Source organism: Dysidea avara, chromosome 6, assembly GCF_963678975.1.
Source record: "Dysidea avara chromosome 6, odDysAvar1.4, whole genome shotgun sequence".
Taxonomy (NCBI): Eukaryota; Metazoa; Porifera; class Demospongiae; order Dictyoceratida; family Dysideidae; genus Dysidea; species Dysidea avara.
Genome location: NC_089277.1, coordinates 15,151,557 through 15,179,210, shown reverse-complemented (window position 1 = coordinate 15,179,210; position 27,654 = coordinate 15,151,557). Strand labels below are relative to the sequence as shown.

General features: G+C 37.9%; 5 protein-coding genes across 8 annotated transcripts in view; 1 reads left to right on the top strand and 4 right to left on the bottom strand.

Moving 5' to 3' along the window:
* Nucleotides 1-1,935: 1,935 nt before the first annotated feature.
* On the bottom strand, nt 1,936-13,617 carry LOC136258736 (putative leucine-rich repeat-containing protein DDB_G0290503). Of its 3 annotated transcripts, XM_066052087.1 has the most exons (11): nt 13,225-13,617; nt 10,155-10,613; nt 9,264-9,497; nt 8,754-8,876; nt 6,792-6,872; nt 5,315-5,390; nt 4,403-4,516; nt 4,289-4,344; nt 3,791-3,868; nt 2,266-2,347; nt 1,936-2,144 (listed from the first exon to the last, which is right to left on the bottom strand). In XM_066052087.1, the coding sequence occupies exons 1-11, from the start codon at nt 13,552-13,554 to the stop codon at nt 2,044-2,046; spliced, it is 1,734 nt and encodes a 577-aa protein (XP_065908159.1). In that variant the 5' UTR covers nt 13,555-13,617; the 3' UTR covers nt 1,936-2,043. The 3 variants fall into 3 exon arrangements, 2 of the variants coding, with proteins under 2 accessions (XP_065908159.1, XP_065908160.1); XM_066052088.1 differs by lacking the exon at nt 4,289-4,344 and having other exon boundaries at nt 4,440-4,516; nt 13,225-13,616; XR_010702954.1 differs by lacking the exons at nt 1,936-2,144; nt 4,289-4,344.
* A 52-nt stretch (nt 13,618-13,669) lies between these two features.
* Nucleotides 13,670-15,743, bottom strand: LOC136258737 (fatty-acid amide hydrolase 2-like). Its single transcript, XM_066052090.1, has 2 exons — nt 15,639-15,743; nt 13,670-15,382 (listed from the first exon to the last, which is right to left on the bottom strand). Exon 2 carries the CDS (start codon nt 15,365-15,367, stop codon nt 13,751-13,753), a length of 1,617 nt encoding a protein of 538 aa, XP_065908162.1. The 5' UTR covers nt 15,368-15,382; nt 15,639-15,743; the 3' UTR covers nt 13,670-13,750.
* LOC136258738 (threonylcarbamoyl-AMP synthase-like) lies at nt 15,717-21,376 on the top strand. The gene is made up of 5 exons (XM_066052091.1): nt 15,717-15,880; nt 18,076-18,281; nt 18,406-18,640; nt 19,786-19,919; nt 21,193-21,376. The coding sequence occupies exons 1-5, from the start codon at nt 15,851-15,853 to the stop codon at nt 21,257-21,259; spliced, it is 672 nt and encodes a 223-aa protein (XP_065908163.1). The 5' UTR covers nt 15,717-15,850; the 3' UTR covers nt 21,260-21,376.
* An 810-nt stretch (nt 21,377-22,186) lies between these two features.
* Nucleotides 22,187-24,778, bottom strand: LOC136259282 (metabotropic glutamate receptor 3-like). The gene has a single exon (XM_066052772.1). It carries the CDS (start codon nt 24,776-24,778, stop codon nt 22,187-22,189), a length of 2,592 nt encoding a protein of 863 aa, XP_065908844.1.
* A 222-nt stretch (nt 24,779-25,000) lies between these two features.
* The window catches only part of LOC136257461 (inhibitor of Bruton tyrosine kinase-like), a gene marked incomplete in the record, with an annotated part of 27,995 nt that continues 25,341 nt past the window's right edge, over nt 25,001-27,654 (bottom strand). For both annotated transcript variants that reach the window (XM_066050681.1, XM_066050682.1), the window contains 6 exon segments: nt 25,001-25,299; nt 25,960-26,076; nt 26,228-26,368; nt 26,424-26,524; nt 26,573-26,642; nt 26,897-27,371. In XM_066050681.1, coding sequence (XP_065906753.1) covers nt 25,134-25,299; nt 25,960-26,076; nt 26,228-26,368; nt 26,424-26,524; nt 26,573-26,642; nt 26,897-27,371 — 1,070 coding nt within the window.

Below are 27,654 nucleotides of genomic sequence, written 5' to 3'. Positions count from 1 at the left end.
GTGAAATACCAATAATGAAATTCCATGCGGGTGTATCAAAAGCATGCGGGCGATGACGCGAAACTGCTAATCAAATTTCATTGGCCTAAGCTCCTTAATCGCAAAACAGGGCGTTCCCGTACCGTAAATTTACAGGCATTTCCCGTCTTGTTTCGTACGAAGCACGCGGCGCGCGGCTGAGATATGCTAATTAATAAAGTACAACTTGCATAATTGTCAGTGGACATGTTTGTTCAACCCATGTGCCGCAGTGATTGCTGGCCTACCAGGCTTAAGTTATGAAGGACCTCAAGCAACTGTCCCATCAAACCTGTTGATCACCTCGTACAGACTCAGATATTGTTGTCTACAATTCCACTTAACTTTGTCCTAAAGTTTAGACTCTGAAATCATATTCAAGCAGTGAAGCAAAATAAGACTGAGTAGGCCAGCAGTGAGTACTCACTGCACTATTATAAATCACTTAATGTGCTAACTACGGTGAAGGTCACCATATTAAATGTGAACCAAAAAAAACTAGTGAAGGTTAAATGTCTGCCACAATAGCTACCCACTATTTTATGTAGTCAGACGTTCACTACTAATTATGTAGCGACCATTGCTACCATATGCATGTAGTGACATTCACTAGTTACTACGTAGTGAGGATCGCTACAAGAGGTCGCTACAATGTCATGATCCCTACTTGCATGTATTGTGGCAGAAATCAGTAGTGAAATTCAAATATAAGTTATTGACTTATTATTATTATTTGTGTGTGCTGTGCAGAAATCAATGTGATTATAACGCACAGGTCAGGTGTGATTGTGATAATTATCTAAGAGGGTAAAAAACTGATCGTGTGTGGGGGAGTTGACTATATGAGGGGGGATTGAGTTCCATAGTTTGATTGTCGAGGGGAAAAAGGAAAATTTAAAACTATCAATTCTGATGTCTAGCTTCATCTTATTAACACACTCAAAGAATTCTCTTGGCCCGGCAAATGGTGAAATCCAGTGAGTAGACAGCTTACATTTTTACATGTATTAATGTAACAAATTTTCTATTGCTGTGGTTAATGTTATGTCTTTTAATTACTTTGCCATGCCCACACAGATAATGTTGTTGCACGAGACCAAAGTTGAGTGACTGATCATGACGTCTCATCTTTAATATTGTATAGTATTTATTAGCTATGTGTCCCGATGATGATTCTATCTTAAGGCAAAGCAGAGTGGCATTAAAGCCAAGCTTTTAATATTGTAGCACAAACAAGGCAGTGCTAAAATGATTTATGGAACTTCCTAGTGGATGTAGGCCTGCATAAAACATGCAAACATGACACCTTGGTTGTACACTAGTCCAGGTGCACAATATTCGCTAGTGTGCATTCCCACTGCCTTGTAGTGTACAATAGGCCTGTTAATTTGCGTAAAATACTGTAATTTGCTTAATTTTTGTACAAAACAAGTTTGTGTAAAAATATTTTTGTATGATTTACATGAATGACTGCTCTATCAGCATAGTGCAGTGTTCATGTAAAAATTTTTGTGTAAGAAATTTTGTAAAAGTTTTTGCATTTAATTTTTAGAACAAAAAAAAGAGCTAATTACGGCACTTGTAAACCTCAGTAATTTTCTGTTGATTAATTTTGCTGATTACTGAGTTCCAGTAAACTGCTGGCCATACCCGAGTTGTTGAAAACAAACCTCTGGTGCCTGCATTTCAATTACTATAACAACGCTGTACTTTATGAAGTTTTGAAGTTTCACAAAATCCACTTGATCGGTAGTATATTAGCTACAGTTCATACCTAAACTATTCTTTATAGAAAATAAACTTCCCAGACTCAGTTCTATGATACAATATAAATGTCGGTGCAGAAATAACTCTGAGCCTGAAACTATTACAGTAACTACATAATTTATACAAAGAAACACACCCAGAAACTTTGGGTATGAGAAATGACAAATTCTGTATGGTAAGCCATCAAGTCCAAGACAAATGGAAGATCTACAAATACATTATTGCAATAAAATTGTCTGAAATAGTTATTCAATTGATTCAGTCTTTTTTAAGGTTTTCAATTACTAATTGGAAAATTTCAATCCATTTGTTCTTTTCATTATCATTAGGTGCCTGCAAGTTGTAGACATCATGATTTCCTATAAGGATGATACAAATCACTAAATACACAATATTACAGTAATAGGAATTCCATGCACTATTCACAAATTTGGCAGTAATTTATAGCTAAAGTAAGGTGATCACACTGATTACACTTACCTTCCATATAGTTTACTCTGCTTTTGTCAAGTTTGCAGGACTTCATAAGACTTCTTGTTGTGTTGCGAATTGTAAATAAATTCTGCGTACAACAGACATGGACACAACTGTTATGTTTATATATCTACATGGAAATATTCTGAATTTAAAGTTTGACTTTTCCTTCTACTTACACAGCAAAAATAGTGTTCCAATACTACGTAACTCCATCTCTATAGTCAGCATTGAAACTACTAATTTTAAAAACTTCCTATACCGAGATAAAATGGACAACAAATCTAGAAATGATATTCCAATTCTATTCAGTATTGGGGTCTGCGGTCTGTTTTTGACTGAGTCCATACATAGTATGAGTATGTACTGTGGTAAAAGGCTCCTACCAGGCTCAAGCAATGTCTAACAGTGAAAAAATCATTCCCATTATGTGACCGGATTTGCGAAAAGGGGTCTTCCACACACATCCAATTTGATGAACTTGGGAGACCATAACTCAGTGTTCAGTTAACATATAAACCTGAAACTTTCTCCAACCATTAAGCTATGTCAGTGCTCACTACTGACCAAATTTCAAGTCAATATCTTTTTCCAATCTTACGTTATTAATCGTCAAAGTTAGTAAATTGGATGTGTGTGGAAGACACCTTTTCGCAAATCCGGTCACATATAGCCTTAGCTGTTATCAAGTTACATCTGTCTGAAGGCATCAGGCAGGTGCTGACAGTCAGGAAAATAGTTAAGAAAATTGTGTTATATATTTTTAAATTTCCACAATAACTTACGTATTAAGTGCATTTTTTACTGCTCTAAGGACATTTTTGGGCTTGATTTTACCTAAGCAATATTGTCAAAGTACCATAAAATATGTATTGCGGGGCTGGCTTTTGGGCAAGCCGGATCTATGGTGCCCAGGCCATCGGTTGTCCAAAAGTTGTTACGGCCAAAACCATACCAGTTAGATCCACCCTGAATATTTTCTGTGAGAAAGTGTAAACATACTACCACATACTGTATAAGAAGCAGCAAAGAAATGGCTACAATGATACGTCAATAAAGTACCCAATGTTGTTATTAAACATCATTCTAGTTACTTCTTGGTTACCACCTTTGATTTCCCTGATTTTTGAAGACTTTTATGCAGCTTCATTATATTGTTCTGGCAAACTGGAGACTTAATCACTAGAAACAAATTGTAACTGTAACCGGTTACACGGGATAAAAGTAACTATTTTCTTTGACCCCAACTCTGGCATCACATATAAATTTGCATTTTTATAGTGAGCAAAGGAAGAAAAATACAGACAGGTCCCTGAATAGAGGTAGAGGTAAATATGACATTTTGGATATACCTCAGATTGCTGTTCAAATTTGATGTGTTGCATGCACAGGGTCATGTACTCTTAATAATACACTGGGGTAGCATATCAGCTGTATTGGGCACACAACACACTATCATGCATCTTGGGGCTAAAGTGAGCATGACTGAACAGGTGAATGAAGGAATCAAACAGTAAATTGACAGGCTTACTTCTGTTTTACAATCTGCAGCTTCCATTTCAGTTGTAATGGGCAAAATTCCAATTGGCCGTTTACTATCTGCTGGATCCTACAATGGCAAATATGCCATAAATTAACACCTTATTTTGAAAACAAAATCAAAACATATTTATTACCACAAAAATTGTCACAACAATTTAATTACGGGCTATATAAAATGCATTGGTATTCCTTCTGTTTATGTACTGTATGTTTCTTTCCCCACTGCCAATACTGCAACTACAAGACTATACAACAAGTTTTAATGCTATAATAATGTAAACAAAGACTATCAGAAGAATCTGTTCAATACTTCATGTAGCCAATGGACATATGAAAGCATACATATAATATATATTTTCTATGATGATTTGACTATGAATGACATTTATAATATGTGACTGAAATTTCAAACTATTATAGTAATTATGAGTGAGCATGTACATACGTATGAAATTTTCACAAAAGCCTTGTACTAGTATATGACTACCTGTTGGGTTTCCCACCCAATAAAGTTCCTAATAGTGGTGTTAGTAGTTTTGCTTTCTGGGTTGGTTTTGTAAAATCTGGTCACATATAATACAACTGGTTCAATATTCCTTACTATTATTGTAGCTGTACAGCTGCTCATTGATACTCACTTCCTTTTTCTCAAAGTAAAAGAAAAATCGTGGTGACAGTACACACCACCTTTTCTCCCAGTGCTTTCTGTTTCCACCTATATAATGTAGAATACCTTAGGATGCTAAAATATCAAACATTCTTGTGATAGGAAAGCAGACAAAATACAGCAGTTTATTATAAAACAAACAGTTTGAATAGATTATCAGCAGTAAAGCAGGAAAATTGTAATGAGTAAAGTGATAACTGACCATACTTTTACAACCAAGCATTGCCTACCAAACTGTTTACATGGCGTATAAGACTTAATCCACTGGCTGGTAGTTAAACGGCTTTTGGCATGGCTTTCAATTGATTGCATGAAATACATGTTTCACCTGAACTTTCAAATGCTTTTGATCAATTACACCTACTTTTAGTACTTTGTAACCTTTAGTTGCTCTGTAGCATTTATGCAGTCATCTATACAACCACTTTACATCTATCTTCATAACAGTAAGAAATATACTACACTGGAAAATGCATGGAAAAACTTAATGCATTTAAATATATATATTTAACAAAACAAAAAAACAACAACATGAATTTCAAAAGTTTTCATCTTTTGATCTGAATAGCAGCAAAACCATAAAGAAGCTTGGGGTTTCTATCGAGCTGTGCAGAGTAACACATAGGAAAGAGGAGACCACAACTCACCCTAACCAAAAGAAAATGATAAAGTACAGCTAGCAAACAAACAAAAAATAGTTTAACATGTAACACCAATATTGTTAGGTTGCTCCACCAGCACTATTGCTTTCAATCCCAGAAGCATAATATTAGGTACATGCAACGTACGTATATAAATACTGTATGCAGTGTGCCTAGATATACAAATCAGATAGTATTGATTTACCTTCTTTTGAAAGCCATCCTTGGCATAGTGGATTAAGATAATCTTCAGGCATGTTTTCTGGTATTGTAACAAGTTTCTAACAAAAATGAGCATATAAAATCTTAATTATATGCACGCATTCTTTATAAATTTACAACAAACTACACACAGCAGTGCAAAAAGAACCTTAGTATTATTCTCATTAATTGGCACTAAGCATTTTCAATTTCAGACAGACTAGAGGTAAAAATATCTGCGGTCACTCTATCATAACACACACATGCATGCACGTTCACATGTACACACCCACATGCACCACACACACAAACACACACAAACACACATAGGAAAGGCAAAGCCTCTGGCTACCAGCTACATTGTCACACCTACTCAGTGAGCCAGCACTGGGATTCACCTGTAGCTGGTACTCTGCACTCTAATTCCCACCTGGATCTTCACCCGTCATGGACAGTTGGAATCCGCTTCCCTGATTAACACCAGGCACCCATTAAACAGCTAAATAGACCAGAGCAATGTGAGTAAAGTTTCTTGCCAAGGAGACAACAGTAACAGCAACTGGACATAACCAGGAATTGAATCTGGAACCTTTCAATTCCCAGGCTGGATATCTAGCCACTTGGATATGCTGCCTCACACGCACATGCACAAAAAGCAGGCCTTCAGCTAATGTATACATAGTCATGTTTGCTCGGTAGAAAACTGGACCACAATCATTGCAGGAAATCCTCATTCTACAGGCCAGGAAGCTGCACCATGTATCATGTCAGTACATAAACTCCCACTTCAATTTCACCAGTTATATGAGACATGGACAGTTGGCTAAAGGCTGCACTAATTCAGGCAATGACATTAGTATCAGGGCTAATGCTACTGTTTCCACACGAAAGTGCCAGAATTGGTCACCATATTGTAGCAGGTACCATTAGCTCATCATGTGTGAGAGTAAATGACCTGTTCCATTTCTAACCACCTATTATACTAATACAATCTTGACTATGGGAAATCATATGCTTTGCTGAATCTTCATCACTTTAACAGCCAAGAACTCCAATAGAGCAATCAGGTGTGGTGACTGTTTTATTAGAATATTTTTAGCTGCTATCAAAATAATAGTGTTTCTGAAACCCCCTCTGTTCTTCTCAAGCCAAAGTGATAGAGCACAGAAGAGTACTTCACTAGCTGAACTGGTCTGTATAACAATGACTTCTTCGTAGGATAATTTTGTATACATTCTTCTTGTAACATCATCCCAAAGTATTGGCAAGAAGTGTTAGCCCCACAATAATATAATATTATTGATATTTGCTTTGTACAGCATACACATATGCACAGAGACACATAGACATGCATACATACATACATTTCACACACACACACACACACACACACACACACACACACACACACACACACGCACACACACACACATACATACATACGAACATACTTATATGCTTACATAAAAACAAGTATATACCTCATATTCCATAGATGCTTCAAGTGACTCAGGCGGTGGTCGTATAGCTTTACTTGTCCTTCTAGTAGGAATTGTAACTTTCTGTGTAATATATATATATATATATATATATATATATATATATATCAGGACACACGGTCATGTGTTGTGCGGCCAAGAAAGCTGGCACCACACTGTGAGTATGTTGACAGGAAGAAAGAAGACAGCCTTTTGATGCGTATATAGCTCCTTGGCCCTTCTCCAAAGCACACCATTTTTGCATTATAGTTGTCCGCCAGGTAGGGTAGGCCACACAGAAAATCTGATTAAATTCGCAAACAGCTATTTGCAAGATATGGGCATTAAAAGGTTCATTTTAATTTCTTCATTTTTTCTTCTTATGCCATACAGGGGCTACGGAGGCTTCAATTTCTTTTCATACATTTTGCAAAAATTGCTATAAAATGCAAATGTGTAACTTGATTACCTCAATCTTTAGCACAAATGAAGAGTGTGTAACAGTGGATTCATGTACCAAATTTGCTGTGAATCTGAGAATACCCAAGGAGTTATGAGCATTCATTCACGTAAAAAAAATCAAACTTCTGTCACGACTACAGGGTAAACCGAGTATAGGAATAATTTGAAAACTGATGTGTGGATAGGCTGATCATTGTAGCAGTGCTTTTTGATAGTTTGGATAGCAATAGAGTTACAGTGACGGGCAAACACCAAACAAGTGTAAATCACGGGATCAAGATACTCTAATAGAGCACTCACCACGGGGTAAAAGGTGCGTGTATTAAAAACTTAACATAGTTCGAACCAAGGACCTCCATACCTAACACCTGCATCCTTAACCACTGCTATCTTGGCTGATCACCTCACTTAATTTCTGCTTTATAAATGAAATTTCTTGTTTATAATTAAATGTTTGTAATTTCATAGATCTACCAGTAGAAGTACTAGATTATTCTAGAACATTCTATGTATGTTCTATTAGAAGTCCTTAAAAATATGTGCATTCTATTTGAGTATTACTCAAATATTGAAGTAAATCATGTAATGCAATACATTTATAAGTCTGTCTTCAATAATCATCATTGTATCTACATAGAAAAGAAGAAATGTGAGTAAAAACAAACCTCAAAGTCAGCCATAGGCTGGTTTTGGGGCCTTATAAAGTATAAAAAGAAGTGAAATCCACACAAAAACAGCCAAACTGTGAAAAAATGGTGCGGCCTTAAAAAGCCTGGGTGAAAAAAGTTGTGAAATCAAAGGTGCATGGTAGCCAAGAAATGGCTGCAATGATGTCAATGCTAAAAATTTTTTAATATTGGCTGTGTGCATTGATAAAATTTACATCATTGCAGCCATTTCTTGGCCACCACCTTTGATTTCACAACTTTTTTCACCCAGGCTTTTTAAGGCCACACCATTCTTTTCACAGCTTGGCTGTTTTTGTGTGGATATATATTTTAATGGGCATTTTGGGACCACCTGATTTTGACTGATATAAGGAGGGTGTCCTTTTTCAGTGGTAAATTTGCATTGGTTAAGCAGGGGTGGATCCAGACTTTTTAAAAGGGGAATTCCACTCTGGAATTGTTACAATAGTCTAGCCAGGGAGTAGCCATGCAGGACCTAGCTGTACACCAAAGACAAAAAAAAAAGAAAAGTAACTATTCTGCTGACAATAGCTGCCCTCCACCAACTATATCTCCTTATTTATAACTACATACATAACTTGTTACATTGCTTCTCTGAATATTGTGACTGTTCTATTAGAGTATCTCAAATTACTGATACTTATGAGGCTCTTCCAAAGGGGGGTTTCACGGAACTCATTGAACCCCCCTGGATCCGCCCCTGTTAAGGTGTACAGGTACCGCAGAAACTGCCCTTAATAAGGATAAATGTACAGTGTCCTATAGAGGGATGGTCCTTTAAAAGAGGTTTAACTAGTAATACACAATTCAAAACCTTAAGATTGAAGATGGCAGCCAAATCACGAAATCGTGGTCGCCATGCACTGCCATATTCTAGTATCTTTGCAGAACCTCCTCTTGCTTTTCTCTGTTGGTTGTGTAGTATGCCATTGTCACCCTATATTAATATTAAAATATTAGCTAGCTGTAAACATGACAGTAGAACATTCATGTCAGTACATACACAGTTTATGCAGTTGAGGAAACAATTTTTAGCTCTTGTCTCCATATTTCATACACGAGTATAAAATATGAAGTTTTGTAGTGTATATGGCAAGATATGTATATGCTTAATCTATGAAGCTTTGTTGCACTACATTTTCAGTGTAGTGGTCATTGAATCAGCTATTCAGTAGGTTGGTGGTCAGTTTGTCATTTTAAGCATACTAGCAAAAATATGGTACTTTTAGTATTACTTGGTTTTATGGTTTATATATTCTATCTTTAGAAAATAATCAATTGTATTTTAAAATCAAATCAATACTATTGTCATTGCAGCACTTACTTCTATTCCTGCAGTAAAGAGACTGGAGCAAGAGCGAGAGCGGCTTGTTAATCCACTGCCTTGACTTGCTAGTGATGCAGCTTCAAGTGCTTCTCTCAGATGAACAACCTCATCTTCTAATTCTCTTTTTGTCTGTGTTAGAGCTACTTTTTCATGCTCTAACAATTTACATTTTGCACGAAATTTTGCCCAGCTTTCATGATAGGCCTTCATCTTGTCCTCAATTGAAACATTCTGTTGATGACATAAGGTAAAGAATAAATTGGAATTCCACGTAATTATAGAATAATTGTGTATTTGTGGCCAAACCAGACTCCACACACATCCAACTTTGTGAATTTGAAGCGCCATAACTCATTGTAGAAGCATGCTTTCACTTTCAAATTTTAACCTGTTATTGCTTGATGTAATAAAAGAATTATGTGAAAAAATTGTAGGTCAATAGTATACAGAGTGGTCAAGTTACAAGTGGTTAAAATCAAAGAATTGGGTGTATGGGTTTTGTCAAATTTGGTCACATTTATACTTTACACAAAAACAATAATGATATGAAGCAGATAATAACTATGTCTTTCCTATCTCTCCCCTAAAATTTGATGCAAAAACATTATATATATACACCTATGCATATTACTAGTTTACAGTTTTCAAATTGCACTATACACATACAAACATCAAGTCAATACAGCTGTTTAATTATAGCACATTTCTCCGTATTTTACAGAAAGAGATGCATGTGCTTGTAGTAAAGTAATTTTTTTACACTCACTATATCTGAAGGCACTTCTGCAGTTGATAACAGATGGCTAATGTTTGCATTCATCTGTATATATGTACCTTAGTATCTTGGCAATTAATTTATGGGAAACACTGGTACGTATAACAACAAACCTTGTTTGGAGACAAATGAGGAATATCAGAGATTGTTCTTCTGGGAGAATAGTGGTGTTCATTATTAGTATATGAAAAACTATGACTTGGAGAACGAACACTCGCTTGCAGTGATTGTTCATCACTAGACGTTTCAAAACAGTCATCCTCCATTGGAGCATCTGATTCACATAATGCATCACCATTTGTAACAGAGTTTAGTCTTTCCAGCAGTTGTTGATGTTCTTGTAATTTCAAGCTTAAAACTTCATTTTCACTATTTTTACAAGTTATTGAGTCTTGTAATCCTTGTATAGATTTAAACTGGTCAGTACATTTAGTTTTTAGCTGTTCAATTTCCTGATTTTGTTCTTTTAACTTCGCCTTCATAGTATCTATCACCTCCTTTTGTTCCATATATGCAGCGTATAAGCTGTTGATCGTGTTAACTGCCTTGTCCACCTCATCTTTTCTAGGTAACTACATGACAACACATTATAGTAAGCACTGTGTGGTTAGTTAAGCTGCTTAGACCATTTTCCTTAAGCAGTCTGCAACAGGCTAGAGTTGAAACTGGATTAGTTAGTTTGTTGAATGGGCTTAAACATACAATTTCTTTATAGCACATATGCATATAAAGGGCTTGGAATGATAAATTTTATCAATCTCCCTACTTGTAGTTTAGTTATGACTTTGCAAATTTACCATTAAAAAACAGCTGCACCATTCCTGTAATATGTATGAACACTCTACACAGTTTGTATTACAAAGATTGAGCTCGATGAACAATAAGCATTGAGACACTTTCAAATTCTTAAGTACATATATAGTAAATAAGAATTTGGCTATGTTGAAGGTGTAAGTTTATGACTATAATCAAAAGACCATGCACCTCATCATTAAGATGTACAAGTGGACAAGTATAATATGAACTCTTACACAATCCTAATCAAAATTAAAATTCCTAATATTTCCTTATACTTTGTAGAATAATTTATGAGGGTGTACAATTCCAAACAAATCATTTTAAACTACATACATCATTCAGTAAACAGCTCATGTGTGGTACAAAGCCACAAACCACAATCTTTACAGCAAACATGGTATACTAAAGAGTCTGGACACTAACCACAATATATATGTGTGTGGTTAACTGGCATGGTGTCCAAGATTAGTTGGTATAACATTCTATGTGGACCATGGTTTTCACTACTTGCCTTGACCAGTTTTAGAATCTGCATATGCCACTATTATAGCCACCAGTAAAAGGTACTTTTTCATACACAAAATTTGACCCTTTTTTGAATTTTGAAGCTTCATAACTTTTTGATCATGGCATATATGTAATTGCCTGAAATTTTCCATGAGTGTAACTACAGTATCTAGCTACATTTTGATACTAAGAGCAAGTTAATCAGCATAAGGCGTGGAGTGTTACATTATTTTGCTTGCTGGTATGTAAAATGTGAGGAAAGTACCTTTTTGCAAATTCAATCAGTCACATGCATTATCCAACACCATGTACTTTAACATCTGCAGTAGTATATAAATACATGAAAGTCTTGCATGGTGAAACCAGAGTTGTGCGTAACGCGTTACATAATAATATTACTTTTATTGGTAACGAGTAATATAATGCAATACATATGAAAAGTCAGTAGTATAACTCGAGTTACTTTCTGTTGGTAAGTAACGCGCTACTTAGTAACGAAATGATGTAATATTATTACTTTTAGTAGCGGGTAATATAACGAAATGATGAAACGAATATTACTTTTAGTAGTGAGTAATAATAATAATATAACGAAATGATGCAATGAATGTGCTGTACTGTATTTTAATTTGTCACTTGTAAATTTGCTGACATGCAGTAAAGGCAACTGGTTAGATTTTATTATTGGCATCATGTATCACTGGCACTGGCTTCACTGCTAATGCAATATAATGGTGTTTGATTTCATGAAAGTAATATGTAATATAATATATTACTAGTTACTTCAAAAGTATAGTAATATGTAACTGTAATATATTATATTGTTCTGTCAGTAAGGAGTAATAGTAATACGTATATTACTTTTATCAGTGTTTATTCTAGGGCTGTTAGGGGGGGAACTTTTCCTCCCTAAAATCTCAGACTCACCCCCTAAAATTGTGAGTGACTACTACACTATACTTATAGCTTTAGCAATGACACACTAGACTTATCAAAAATGCTCTGAGATTCAATCTGAGAGTTATTTTTCCTTAAAACTCTGGCAACATAGAAAATGTAGCAAAAATAGTGGAAAATGATAAATTTTCACTGGATATATCCAGCTTATACTTGCAAGTTTCACTAATACTATCTTGGATAAATTGGTGATTATTTGTTTGGTAACTCTAAACCTTTGCAGCTACTTTATCTATGTAGTAACAACAAAATGAATTATAATTGTGAAGGTAACTGACTTGCTACACCACTGAAATCATCTTCCCTTAAACAATTTTATAGGAACCCATTGAAAACATTTTGGGTCAATCTGAAGGCATGTTTAAACTTATTATACCTAACCATACAATATTGCTAGGTCAGGTGAATATTTTTTTTTGTTGTTTGATTTATTTATTAAGGCTTAAGAACAAGTGCTGAAGGTCTGTAGGACACCTGATCCTACAGCTTGTTTAAAGTAGTTACATAAAGTTTGAAAAGGTGCAGAAAGGAGAAAAAAAATCCATGACTGGACCTGGGCAGCCTTGAACCTGCATCCATCCGATTAACGCTTTAACGTTTACAGGATTCTGCATGCCAGGTGGTCAGGATGTTAGTTTCTCCTTGTCAATTTCCTGTATAGGAATTCTAGAGAGTGACTTATTATCTCAAAACACCCCCAATGGAGATTGGTTTATTAAGGCTTTACAGCACAAGTGCTGAAGGTCTGAAAGGTCATTTGGTTGCATTGTAAAAAGACAAAAATACTGGGTGGCGAGACTAGACTACAACTGGCAGCTATAGCTATGATGGTTTTCCTAGCTGGCATAGCTAATTACCTATATCACTGAACTCAATCACCCGTGTATACATGTATGTATGTTGGTGAGCGATGTGTGATACCTGACTATTGTCATTGCTCTGCTGATCAACTTGTTTCTTCAGCTCCACGAGAAGGTCCTTGTGTCCAGCATGATCAAATGAAAGTTGTAGACACTCGATTAGTTGGTTTAAACAGTTCCTTCCCTTGTGAGGCAGCACTTTGAGGAACTCGTCCACTTGATCCTGGCGGCTGTCTTTATTACTGATCACTTCCCACTCGTTGTCTGTAAGTAGCTCGTGCGATCTGAGATGAGGAGAGATAGACTGAAAGTTGAGGCAGCTTCTGAATGAAGTGTGCAGTCGCCTCAGTACATCGTCAACTGCGAGATTTACCGATTGTGACCCTGCCATTTCGTAATAAAAAGCGGTCACAGGAAGGGGGCGTTCCCTCGTCGGTCCGTAAACCTGTGATTGTTTCTTCATGCTCCGGAAATTACCGATACACTATGAATCAGTCTTGGGGGTACAATGTAGTAATAAATAAGGTATTTATTCAATTTTATAAATAAGCTATTAGTTATAAATATTCAATAAAACTATCAACAAGTCAATCTAGTGAAAATCTTGGGGGGCACACCCACCCACACTTAGACATCGTCTTCTCTAACTCCATGGCAACAGCAATAGTTAGGTGATCATTTCCAACAGTTGACACTATCTGAGCACCAAGGGGAAGCCCCTTTGAATCAAGCCCCAGGGGGATTTGAGTTGCCGGAAATCCTAGTATGTTAAACACAGCAGTATAACCAAAGTTAAACGGAGTATAAATAGCTCTGTGGTGTGGTGGTGCTACTGTAGGATGTGACGGATATATTAGAATTCCGTTCGGGCCCAGCAAGTCTTCCAGCTCAGCTTTCAACCGTTCTGTGATTCCCTTAACCTTGTCAAGTTGTTTTCTTGATTTTGTGTAAGATGTCAGTGTCTCAATAGCACCAAGTCCAATACAAGGAATTGTGTGAGGTGACATACCCACTAACCACTTGGCAAATTCCCAAAAAGGTTTTGCCGATCCTTCAAGATTGGCCATGTATGCGCAAAATGGAGGACCACTATCATTCTCTTCAAGTCCTGTTAGCCACATGTTTACTGAGTACCGAAATTTGCGTAGTTTTGTTTCCTTTACGTCAACTCCATAGTGACTCCTCAAATGGTCCACTACTCCACACTGAGCATCTACCAGTTGTGGTTCAACTGGACTGGAGTACCATGATCCACCATCATTAGCTATGCTGAAGAAAGATAACTTGGTAATGTCAACTGCAGCAATTTTGGATGTGAGAGATGATGAATTTTCTATGGCATTACCAGCCATTACGTCCAGGACAAACGGCAGATCAATGGCATATCTGCACATGGGACTCCTTGCCAAGTAGGCACAAGCTTCGCCACACGTGGGAGGGAATTCGTCACCATTAGGGGTAAAATATGGTGAATGTTTGTGACCAAATACACCACAGAAGAAACAAGGCATACGAACACTTCCACCAATGTCACTGCCGATGCCAAAAATTGAACAGGCAGCTCCATTTATTGACCCTTCTCCACCAGAGCTTCCACCAACCATACAGTCAATGTTGTAGGGATTATTAGTTGTTCCATATACATTGTTACTTGACTCGTACCACATGCACAACTCACTACAGTTAGTACTAGCAATGGGAATACCACCAGCATCTTTTATTCTACGCACGACAGGAGAATCCACACTTGCTGTTACTCCTTTTCTCTTGTACAAGCCGCCTGTATGAGGCATTCCTATCATAGACTGGGACTCCTTGATGGTACATGGTACACCTAGTAGTGGCTTTTTCTCTTCTGAGTATTCCTCTGGTATACTCTGTCCAGCTAGAATCTTATCCACTTCTTGGGCCTTGTTCATAGCTTCCTCAAACCGGTAGCAGATGGCTGCATTGATGTACGGGTTGACAGCCTTCATTCGATCAATGTAACATTTTACTAGCTCCTGTGAAGTGATGTGCCCATTACGTATCTCTGCTGCAGCTTGTTTAGCTGACAACATAAGTAGCTTAGCATGAGAAGGATCATTCCATTGCTTGTTTGGTATTTGGGGCTTCTTTCTCCAGAAGAAGACAACCCCATGTAGAAAGCGGAGCAAACAGAACACACGCCAGAGAACCAAGGTGACTGTGATAAACAGTGGCATCTTGGGGGTGAATATCTAGAAAATAGCAAAACAATACTTCACACATGTACAGTCAGACACACCATAGCAGTAAAGGAGAAAATGATTGGAGAATTGCGACCAATTTTGCAAAAGTCATGGGCAGCTACCCACACCACTAGCATCCGTACAATGGACGGGCGACAATGGAAAGGCTAGCAAAGCAAAGTTCTGGAGATCGACCGAGCTGGCGGAAAACTGTTGCAGTCCAAAATCTTCAATTTCAGTGAATTCACATGTGTACATTATTTACCTGTTATCGTTGGTCTTAGCTCCGGCTAGTTAGAAGTTTTACGTTTAGCTCGACGTTTAGTCACCAAAAGGTCATAACGGTATGGTCTTAGGTGGGTACTAATTAGAAGCGATATCTATTTACTACATTGCAGCGCTGACGACACGTGTCCAAGCGAGTGTGTGTGTGTGTAAACAATGATGTTGCACAAGTGATCGAGTTTATGGTGAAATATGGCTAATGTCATCAAAGTGAACACACAAGTGAGTGCTTAGTACATACAATACATAAACCAGATAATGCGCTTGTATCTGACTATTTACCAGTAGCTAGTAGTGTGTGTATGTATGTGTGTTTTGGATCAAGCCCAAGGGTACTACCTCCTGATTATACACACCAAACTAGCCATGGTACTTCAATGGAAGTTTTTGCAAACCTTCCAGGGGAGTAACATCTTAATTTTGCGCTTAGCTTATTACAGGTGCAGTGTGCTGGGCTTTGTTGCAATAGCATATACTGCTGCTGGAGTGTCAATGGGCCCCTGGCATGTGCCATGGCCACCAATATACCTGTGCTGTTGTCTATTCCTTCATTTTTGGAAGGTTGTGTGACAATGAAGTATGCGTGTAGTGTGTGCATGTGTCAAATGATCTGGAGAAAAGCAATTACCTGGTGTAATCTGCACATTTAGATCAGTGCTTGGAGTTAGTCTATTATAGTATTGTTTTCACATACTCAATGCGAACTTTAATTCAGTGTGCCTGTTGATACTGGCATTGTAAACAAGTCGCTTTGTCTTTTATGTGACCTTGCTGCATATGCCTTAGTGGACTCCATACTAACCCTGCAGCCATTGGTGGTAGTTGCTGTCTTCCAAACAGTAGATAAGACAAGATGAATACAGCTGATTATTGGCAGTGCTGTAAAGTGGGATAGTTTTGTATTAGGTACACATTTTCAGCAGGTCTTTACTTCTTAGCATTTTATGTAATCTTAACATGGAAGTATAATAGAATACATTACTTTGTAAAATTTCTTCTGTAAGATTTTCTATCATACAGTATGCATGAAACAGTATTGACCTGAAACCAGCCTCACAATACTTTCATTAGGTATAAAAGTGATGATATCCCTTTCTTTTTACTAATAAGTTTTATTTGCAGCAGTATATTGTAACGTCAAGTTTCTGACTTGCTCTACTTACGCTTTCTCACAAGTCCCTAGCTGGAGTGTACTTGTGATAGAAAACTTGACATTGGATTCTCTTTCATATCCACAGACCTTTCCGTATGCTTTCAATCATACAGTATGATAGTTACTGTATAGTAGGGACCACAAAGGAGTAGGCGTGGCCCACGAAACAATATCACCCAAAAAACAGCCTCAATTTCCCCTGACGACGATGAGGCAGTATTGGTTAGGTAAAACTAAGCCCAAACAAACTTTCAGATCGACCCGAAACGCTTTCAACAAGTTGCTATGGAATTTTAAAAATAATTTATTTAACAGAATTTTCTAGTGACTGACTGACTGATGCCTTCAGACAAGCGTAACTCGATAACGGCTAAGGCTACAGGCTTGATTTTTTCACTGTTCAATGTCACTTCGGCCTGACAGGTGCCTTTTGGCATGCTGCAGTACGTACTATACATTCTTCATGGACTTACCAGTGTCCTCCTTTGTGTCCCATTCATCTTTGCTGACAGCGAAAAGTGTCGATTTGGCGATAGCACGTGATGGCTTCCCTTTGTAACGGAAAACGTCCGTATTTGTCATAGTGGCTATTTTGATAGCAGAGGTGCTTTTCAAACAGTTCTTGATTCGTACTGCTGTGTAACGGGTTGAACATAGCCGACAACGAAGTGTAATGCTACTTCACTTTTCAGACGATAATTGATATAACTGGGGCACGCGGCACCATTTCTTTCTTTCAGTATGTGTGGATTGCAGAGGTGTTTTTCAAACAGTTCTTGATTCGATATGCTGCGTAACGGTTTGAACATACCTGACAACGAAGCGTAATGGATACTTCACTTTTCAGACGATAATTGGGGGCGCGGCACCATTTCAGATGCAGTATGCGTGGGTTCACCAGTCAATAATTATTTACAAAAAAAGTTAACAAACAAGTACACAGAAAAATTTGGAATTTTCAACTAAAGTAGAGACCAAGCACATCAATAAAAAGTACTGAAACAAGCTGGAGTAGTGCACGATATTAAATCACATTAAAACAATAAGAAGTGTTATATCCCTACTGTGCTCAAGATACCGTAATAGAAATACACAGTAGGGATATAACACTTCTTAATGTTTTACTGTGATTTAATATCGTGCACTACTCCAGCTTGTTTCAGTACTTTTTATTGATGTGCTATGTTCCCTACTTTAGTTGAAAATTCCAAATTTTTCTGTGTACTTGTTAGAAATGCACACAGCTGTATATTTCCTACTGTAGAGCGATGAGAGTATCATTGAGTGTTTGCCTGCTGCCTGTGAGGTGTTGGATAAGGGTGGAGTTATTGCCATGCCAACTGATACCATATATGGTGTTGCAGCTAAAGTATCTGTTACAGCTGGAATTCAACGGATATATAACTTGAAGGGAAGAGACCAGAGCAAACCATTAGCTATTTGCTGTAGTGATATATCTCAGATAACCAGGTGTGTAACTAAGGTGTACTTTACAACCTTATAACTAAGACCACCTTTTATTGTGAGACCACATTCTTAATTCTTTTGTCCTTACAAATGTGCACAAAGTTTTACTTATGCTGTGTTTACACAGATGGTCAAATTGTTCCATTGGAGAGGACATATTGAAGGAGCTGCTACCAGGTCCATTTACACTGATCCTTGAGAGAAGCACAAAACTCAATCCTGACCTCAACCCTGGTGTACAGTCGGTTGGCATCAGGATCCCTGATAGTGCACTGTGTATTAAACTGGTGGCTCAACTTGGTGAACCAATAGCTCTGACTAGCGCTAACATCAGTGGCAAGTCCAGTGCTATTAGCATTGAGGTATGTTTGTTTATGTAGTATATGCCCTAGTCTCTGTATAACTGGATGCCAAAGGTTACAGTATTGTTATGGTTGGGTGTTCTATTAGAGTACTTAGTAATTGTGCTGCTCTTATAAATATGAAAATATGAACTGTTTCAGTTATGTAATCACTAGGTAGTCCAGGGAGGCTGTTAATACTGTATGTTTTGGAACAAATAATGTGATTGACCTTCTTGACATGGTTACTATAATGAGGTGGTCTTATTAATGAGGTCATGAAGTACACCTTAGCTATGTTTGGGACCTACTTGACATGGTCACTATAATGAGGTGGTCTTATTAATGTCGACTTCATTAATACTTATCAACATACCACTCTGTGTTGTACCTCACTATACGCTCTTCCGTTAGTTATTGTAAATGTTTTCTGTGAAACTGGCTACCTCCTGACGTTTTTAGTAATACGATGGATTTAGTCTCTTCACTGTTTAGTAGGCATTAAAAGAATACAGTAGAACACTTCTCAATAGACTGAATTACCAGAACAACACTTGAAATACAGCATGAGCATCGTGAAAGTGATTTTACTTTGTGATATTTTCCACCATATTTCATAGAGTAACAACTCAGAAAACCAGGCTGCAATTGTCATGCCTATCTTAAACCGTCCGTCTGTATCCACTCAGCCAACAGCGTCATAGTAAGTGGCATCTTTAGCCATTTAACAAGAGATGAGAACCCCAAACACCTTCTGAACAATGCAAAGTGGATACCACTGTTGTCACTCAGCTCATGTCGATTTACTGGCTTTGACATTTAGCCGATCAGGGTCCGTCCTCTAGCGATTGGAACTGCAGAGGGTAGCAGATATGCTCCAGTACTATGCTGCCTAGGACAACACTTGCATGGTAGACTACAAAGGAAAAGTGTTAACGAGTACAATGCAGATTGTTCCTTAAACCAGCAGTACACAATCCCAGGTTCATAGTATATAATATCTATGCTATAATGAGGTGTTCTTATTAATGAGATCATGAAGTACAGCTTAGTTATGTTTGTGACCTACTTGACATGGTCACTATAATGAGGAGACCACTAAACAAAGTCTCAATGTTGTGTGTAGTTGAATGTATTGAAGATACTGCAATATATACATCCTGTAGGAGTTTAAAGAGTTATGGTCTGAAGTTGATGTTATTCTTGATGGTGGTCCATGTAATCAACAAGAGGATAGAAGAGGATCAACAATCATTGACTTCACTGTACCAGGAAAATTTTCGATCGTCAGAGTGGGATCGTAAGTCTTGTGTTGTTGTACATGCACCACATGTTATTATTACATGTGGTAGGTTGGTAGCACAATATTGTAGATTATGGATAGAGTGTTGGTTACAACTTACTAGGGAGGTACACGACAAAGCAGCCAATCACACTGTACTTTTTAAATGGAGAACCCCTTAAATAATAGGACACTGTGAAATGTGGACTCCTAGATAATCAGGGCACCCTTTTCCTTGATCCTAGCTGAGAGCCAATCATCCAAATGACGAATGACTGTTCTATTAGAGTATTTTGTCCATAGATGTATGCTCTATTAGAGTAATTGAACACTTCATAGAAATAAACGTTAAATTGGTATTACATCCCAGTGCGTGGGAGTATCAAAGCGCCGCGCTGGGTTATAACTACCATACAGCTAGACAGAACGGCGCTGCTACTGTACGATATATTAGTTATCACTCAGTGATAACTAACTTATCACCCTGTTGCGGAGCCACCCAGTCTCTTTCGTGACATCATAATAACCGCGAATGGCATTGTTTACCAATGGAACAAAGAACAAAGAGCCAAATAAGGAAATATTGATACAAAACACACCAATACAGCACTTAAAACTAGCTAAATCTTACAAGAAAACTGTTAATCCTTTACACAATAACACTACAAGTTACCAATACCGTGATAGTTTAACAAATGTCAAGAATAGTCCGTGACGATTTTCGCTCCAGCAATCACTCCCAACGGCCACTATGGTAAGAACTAACTTCCTCTAGCTTCATCGTTCTATCTCGGACTATGGTAGCCACTTGTTGGTCTTTATTTTTCTCTTGCACACCACGCGACATCACCATACCAATTTCTGACGAAGGCGAATCGTACCTGGAACCGCTGCTTCATAACACCGCCCTTCGCTACAGTTTGTAGGCAGTATGTAAGGTCTCTCTTGTAGCTACGAAGTAAAATCTCCACACAATTCGGACGAAATCTTGAGCACAGTGACAGGAACTCAAACCGGAACTTAATTTACTATCCGTAAACTTCTGCGCACTCCCACGCACTGGGATATAAAACAGTTATATTCCGTATACTCGGATGATATCATTGTTATTACACTCGTCCTCGGCTTCGCCTCGGACTCGTGTAATAACAATGATATCACCCTCGTACCGGGATATAACTATAACTTAATGAAGTCATGTATATTGTTACAGTACATGTCTACTTAAATGTAACCATATACATAGCTATGTACATTATGCATGTAACAAATAATGTTCTTTCATTGTTAGCCTTTGTGATGAGACAGTCAAGTTGCTAACAGAGAAATATGGAATGCAGAATATTACTAGACAATAACAGTACTGATAATACACCACTAATATATATTTATTTACAGTGCAATACAACCATCTAATGTTGTACTCTACAATCTAATGTACTAATAATACATTAAATGCTATTTCTACATGTTCAGTGACCATAGGGAACAGTTTTAAGTGCATATGATGTCATTTTTGATCATCAGTGAGTGGTTTTGTGGTATCATTGTTTGGCTCAAGAGTGGTAGTAGTGCTGTAGGACAAGTTGTGAGAACTGTGGGTGATTATTGGCAACCTTTTGTTGAATATGGACATGAAGCTACTCCAGCTATTCCAGTGTTTCTTCTTGGATGTGTTGATTGCGTTAGTGCCAGGGAGTGCATCCAGAAAATTCAAGCTCTTTGACTTGTTTGTGCTGTTGTTAAATGACTTCCTGGGTTTGCTGTCATGATCATCAATAACTGGCATTGATGCGGCCATTTTGCTTGACCCAGCAGCTTCCGGGAATTGTTGGGTAGTGTCATCCTCGATTTGGACATCATTGCTTTTCTGTTCACCTGGCAATACCTCAGCTCCATTCTCATTAGCTGTCTGCTCTACTGGATCCTCCATATTGACCACAACATCCAAGCTCTGTGAAGAAAAGATTATTTCCAAATTCAGTCCAGTTGTGCTGTCTGCCTTTGTAGTTTCTGAATCTTCTGTTTCTGGCACGGCCGGTAGCATCAAGGTGAAAGATTTTAATGAAGCTAAAGACATTCTTCTGTTGTTGGTTGAATTACCCGGTTGATTGCCTTGGGATGTGGTATTCAAATTTCCGGAGTGTATGCTTTGAGGACTCATCCGTGGACTTACTCCTGTTAAAATAACAGCATTATAATACTAGTGTGTGTGTACTGTAAGCTTAGAATACTATTTAATAACCAAAAAAGTTCATTGACAAAATTTAAGTGCAGTGTAGGTGTCAGAGCTTACCATATGATTTCATTGAGACGAGACTGTTTAGACGTGGCTGTGTGTACGCAGCTGGCACTGTGGCAGCTTTAGCTTCCTTCCGAAAGATAAAATACACTTTAGGGAAAAACAGGGCACCCAAGATAGTTGTAGCACTAACAACAATGGCTAATATATGTGACCCAGTTTGATAGTTAGTTGCTTGTTGGGCAGTAGCAAAGTTGGTAGGGATGTATATCAGCCAGATAATACACGTGATTATCATCAACCCATTGATGTACTTGACTTCATTGTAATCGGCTGGTATATTTCTTGCACGTATTGCGTATATTGTACCGACAACCAGTAGTAGTCCGTTGTATCCTAGTGCCACGATTGAACTCCGATAAGATGAAGCCTCAGCACAAGTTAGTTCTACACTATTCTCAGTATATGAGTATTGTGGTGCTGGTGGTACCACCACTAACCATATACCATTGATCAGGCACTGTATCAAGACTAGAGCTGCAGTAAACAGTACCTGACTTTTCCAACTAATCATTGCCACAGCTGTCTTGTTTTGAAGGTGGAAAATGCGATATAAACGATTTGTCTTCACCAGAATTGCAGCATAACAAATGCAGAAAGAAAATCCAAGTGAAAACTGCTGAATACCACATGTAATATGTGTAGGGCGAGCGATATAGAAGAATGGAGTAATATAGCAAAGTAGTAGTCCTCCCAATAATATGGTGCTTAGTTCTCTACTGGATGCCTTGACTGTGGAATTGTTCCATTTTGTTATAAACAATATACCAATACTGGCAGTAAGTATAATCCCCAACATACAGAGAATACATGCAAAGATAGCCCAGCCAGTACTCCAGGTTATATAAGTTGGAGGTATTTCCATACACCTGCTTCGCTCCTTGTTAGGAATGTACCCAACTTTACATTTCACGCACACTGTGCCATTGCTAACTTCTCTGTTGCCGCAGTCTTCACATTGCCAACAGCACTTGGATTGGTCTTCAATACTGGTAGGATGCTTGCCTTTTCCACAAGGTTCACTGCATATAGATGTTGGTGTAGTATAGTTGTGACTCCATTCAATTGAGACGTGATCTTGAAACTGCAGCCCTGTCATTACTTTCCAGTGACCTACTTTAATGTAAGTGTAATTGTTATGACCTGGTTGTAGCTGTAAATTGTAAATTCCATAACCCTCTCCAAGGATGTCTCCGTTTTGATCAAACTCTAGTTGTGGTGCATCTGTTTTTAGTGGTGTGAAGCGAGTCTCATGCAGTTCGTTCAGTAACACTTTTCCTGCAATTATTCCAGAAGAATCTATATCATTTTTACAGTTTGTTCCTTTGCATTCTTTAACAAGTTTATGTAGGGCATAAGCAAATGCATAGATGGCATCAATGGTAAATGGGACCTTGCTATTTTGTTTGTAGTTTTCTCCAAGCTTCTGGTGCTCCACATCACAAACTGGCAAGTTGCTGTTGTTGTTCATTGAACAGTTAAATACATTTTCCCAGTACTCAGTAAACCAAGGATTTTGGTAATTGTTCGTGGGATTAAGAGACAAAAAATATTCATCAAATTCTGGATAAGGGTATTTTGTTGGAATTATGCTTATCATTCCATGAGCAGCTGGGTAGTGTTTGGGATCTATCTGGTCACCCCATGCATCACTAGCAATCCATGTAATACACTTGTCCTTCAGGCTGGGGATTGCATCACGGTTTCTCTGGAATGCTTCCAAGATGCCTTCAGCAGTTACTAACTGACCAAAGATGACAGCCACGGTTGCATTACTAGTGAATTGTTGATCAAACAGCTTGTATATAGCTTTGTCATATTCCTCAGCAGTTGCTATTAAAGATAGTTCAGCTTCAGCTGCTATACAGAATGTCTGGTTAGTGACGTTGTTATGCTTCTCAAGTTCAACCTTAAACGCTTCTATACCATCTTTGCCGTAAGCATCATCAGTGTTTATTAGTGAGACATAGGTCCAGTTGTGATGGTAAACCAAATCAGCCATTGCACGTGCTTGCAGTGAATCTGGGGGAACCGTACGAAGGAAGTACTCGTATCTAGTCTTGTCACTTAATACTCCAGCTGTGGATGCATAACTTATCTGAGGTATCTCAAACAATCTTAATAAGTTAGCAACATATATTGACACCTGACTACTAGCAGCTCCGACGACACCAGTAATTCCTTTCTTCTGAGCAGTGAGCTCACCGACAGCAACATTTAAGAAATCTAGTGAGTGCTGGAGAGCTATTTCCTGGTTCACACAAGTGTCCCTGATGTCAAACCCCAGTGTAAAGTTGGGCAGGATGGTGCTATCAGCATTAATTCTCTTGATGGCAAAAACCATAGCCTCTTGTCGCTGTATACCAAGGTCCAATACTTGTCCACATTCTCCATTTTCATTCTGGTGTATGGGAAACAAGCCAGCTAACACAATATCACCATATCGATATCCATTAGAAGTGCCATTGACGTTTGTACCAGTTGGACCAGTATACGTAACCATGTGTCTGTCACAGCATCCTGAATTCACAACCAGTAGCAGTAGCAATGCAGGACACAATAAACTGCTGTACATCTTTGCTAGTCCAGCTACAACCTTTCAAGCCAAGTAATCTCTGTCTAAATGATGATTTTAGTTGGGATATCTCTATATGTAGTGATGTGTGTATCAGTGGACAGGTCAACACCTTAGGTTTGATATTCACACCATCTAGTCTGTGCCATGGTTAGGATAAAATAATACTATCCGTGAAAATTAATCTGCTTATTAACACTGCATGCTATAGTTCCCATGATGTCAACAACATAATATATTAGTTGCCACTAACTGTTAAAATATAGGATGTTACAAAGTACTCAATTATAGGATAACATGAAATAATATGATAAAAACTGATATATTTATATAAAAACGGTTGCAAATAACTTATTCAAATTATTCTGTGTTCGGTGACCCACAAAGGGACCCCATATTCTTGATTGAGTCTTTCCACTGTAATGTTCTCATCAGCATTATCTGCTATACCATACAACTTCTCTAGTGCTTGTATAGCTTCTTCCTCAATCTGTATTAACTGCATGGGTTTAGATGACACCCTGTGGGTATAGAGTGAATAGACTGTAATACCATTACAATGAAATACATTTACAATGTAAGCTTGTTAACACAACCATCTACGGGAACAAAACGGACTCGACAATGAGGTGGCTTTATTACAGAGGTGGCCACTAAGTGAGATGTTATTGTAGTGTGTCTACCATAGATTGCCTTATTGTATGGCCAATAATAAAAGAAAGGACATTTTTGTTGTTAGTGATATATTACGGCTTTCCCATTGACGAGCGAGCGGTTGCATAAAGATTTGTCCAAAATGGAACGGTTTAGTCAGTATCCATTATTTCTTTGGTGATATCATATTCATTTCATTGCTGGAATATTAATAAATTTATGGAATGAAACATGACTGCAACGGCTTGATGTATTTATAAACTTCCCGTGATTTAATTAGTATCAATAACAATATTAATTATCAACTTTACTGTGACATACAGCATAATTATATGTGTTAAGGTGTTCAAAAACTGCTATGCAAGACACTTAATTTTACCAAAGCACAGGTGAATTACACCTTGGGACCTACTTGACATGGTCACTATAATGAGGTGGTCTTATTAATGAGGTCATGAAGTACACCTTAGGGACCTACTTGACATGGTAAATATATAGGACAAAAACAGTTAGTTGCTCATGATTACTTTGTCTTATCAGAGTACACTTGCTCTTCAGCCCTCACAATGGCAGCAAATGAAGGAGGTGGTGAACCATCTTGAACACTATGTTGACTTGTTAACTTCTGCCATCCTGCCGGTGTTCTGTATGAATAATGAGTAGTGACCAAATAGGACAAAGATATGAGCCACACACTACACACAAACAGACGGACACATGTAGACAGACAGCCATAGCTCAGCTAATGTACAGAGCTGATTTGAAGAAATACAAATAAAGCAGCTGTTAACACACCTTGCTTGTGCTGCACTAGTTATCTTGGCAGCAGCAGCCTCTCTAGACCTTGCCTCTTGTTTCTGCTGTTTCTTCATAACACTTTCTTCCTCCATTAACTTTCTCAGTGACACTGCTGGAGGTGACGTCCCCATCAAATTCCTGCAACAACAACAATTAGCATCATAAGAGAAGATAGCCTTAGGATACCACTTACCAAGGGTTGCCACTGGGTGGGGATTTAGCTAAAGGACTGTTTGATGATGTAAACCCGTTAACTTTTATCTTGTCCTGAGGAACTCCCTTTTTATTAGTGGACTAAGCAGAAAAACAGTACCAAAACTTTTTGACTCTGTATCCACTTACTGGTATAGGTATTGGTTTATTACTGGAGTTTCCTTTAGCTGTGTCTTCTTGGTGGGTGAGTGAGTTACTTCTACACAACAATATAGCATAGTAGTATTATGTGTACATTCATATGTGTATTACACACATACTCTACTACACATAATTTCACTATTTCCTGCACATTTTAACACTATGAAGTGTTGCCATTAGCAAACTGTACAATTATCATTTAAATATAGCTAAAACCCAAATTGTCTAAAATAGTGGTTCTTTAATACATCAAGTTATTACAATACACTAAAACCATACAGTAATAGAGGGAGTTACAACTATAATACAAACCTTCTTTGAGGTGCAGTTAATACAGCATCAGCACTTTTGCTAGGTGTCACTGAAGCATTCTGCTTGTCTTGTGGCTGGAATAAGTCGCTCAGTCTTTTCCTATTCATTGAGCCATTAACAGTTTTTTCTGATGATCTTGATCGTCGAGGTGTGGATGCCATGACTGGGGCAGGTGGGGACATTGTATCTTCTTTACTAGGTGTAGTTGTGTCAGTCAAACTACCACGTCTGTCTGGTGTAGTAGCTCCCTGACTGGCTCCTGGTGAAGTTGGTGATGTTGTAGTTCCTGATTCACTTTTGCTATCACTGTTTCGCTTTCTCTTCCGTTTCTTTGATGCTGCTGACTGAGGTGACACTTTGTCTATGCCAGGTATGCTTAACTGGCTTGATGACTCTCCAAGTGATGTTATGAATGTCTCGTAATCTGAATCCAGTTCTTCATCACGAAAATATGACTCTGGAATGTCTTGTGGGTCTGTGATACACATGAATTATAGCATAGGAAGGATTATGGTATATTTATTACCTGGAAATTTCACTATTCGCTTTTGCACTACATTGACCTGTGATGGAATAGAATAGAACAATGTCACTATGTATATTACATACACACTATAGTTCAGTCATTTTATGAAAAAAAGGGGTCAACTATAGTTCAGTCATTTATGAAAAAAAGGGGTCAACCTTTAACTAATTGCAACACAAATGGTTTCAACAGTTTCTAGCACAGAAAAATGTGCTCTATAACATATCAAAAG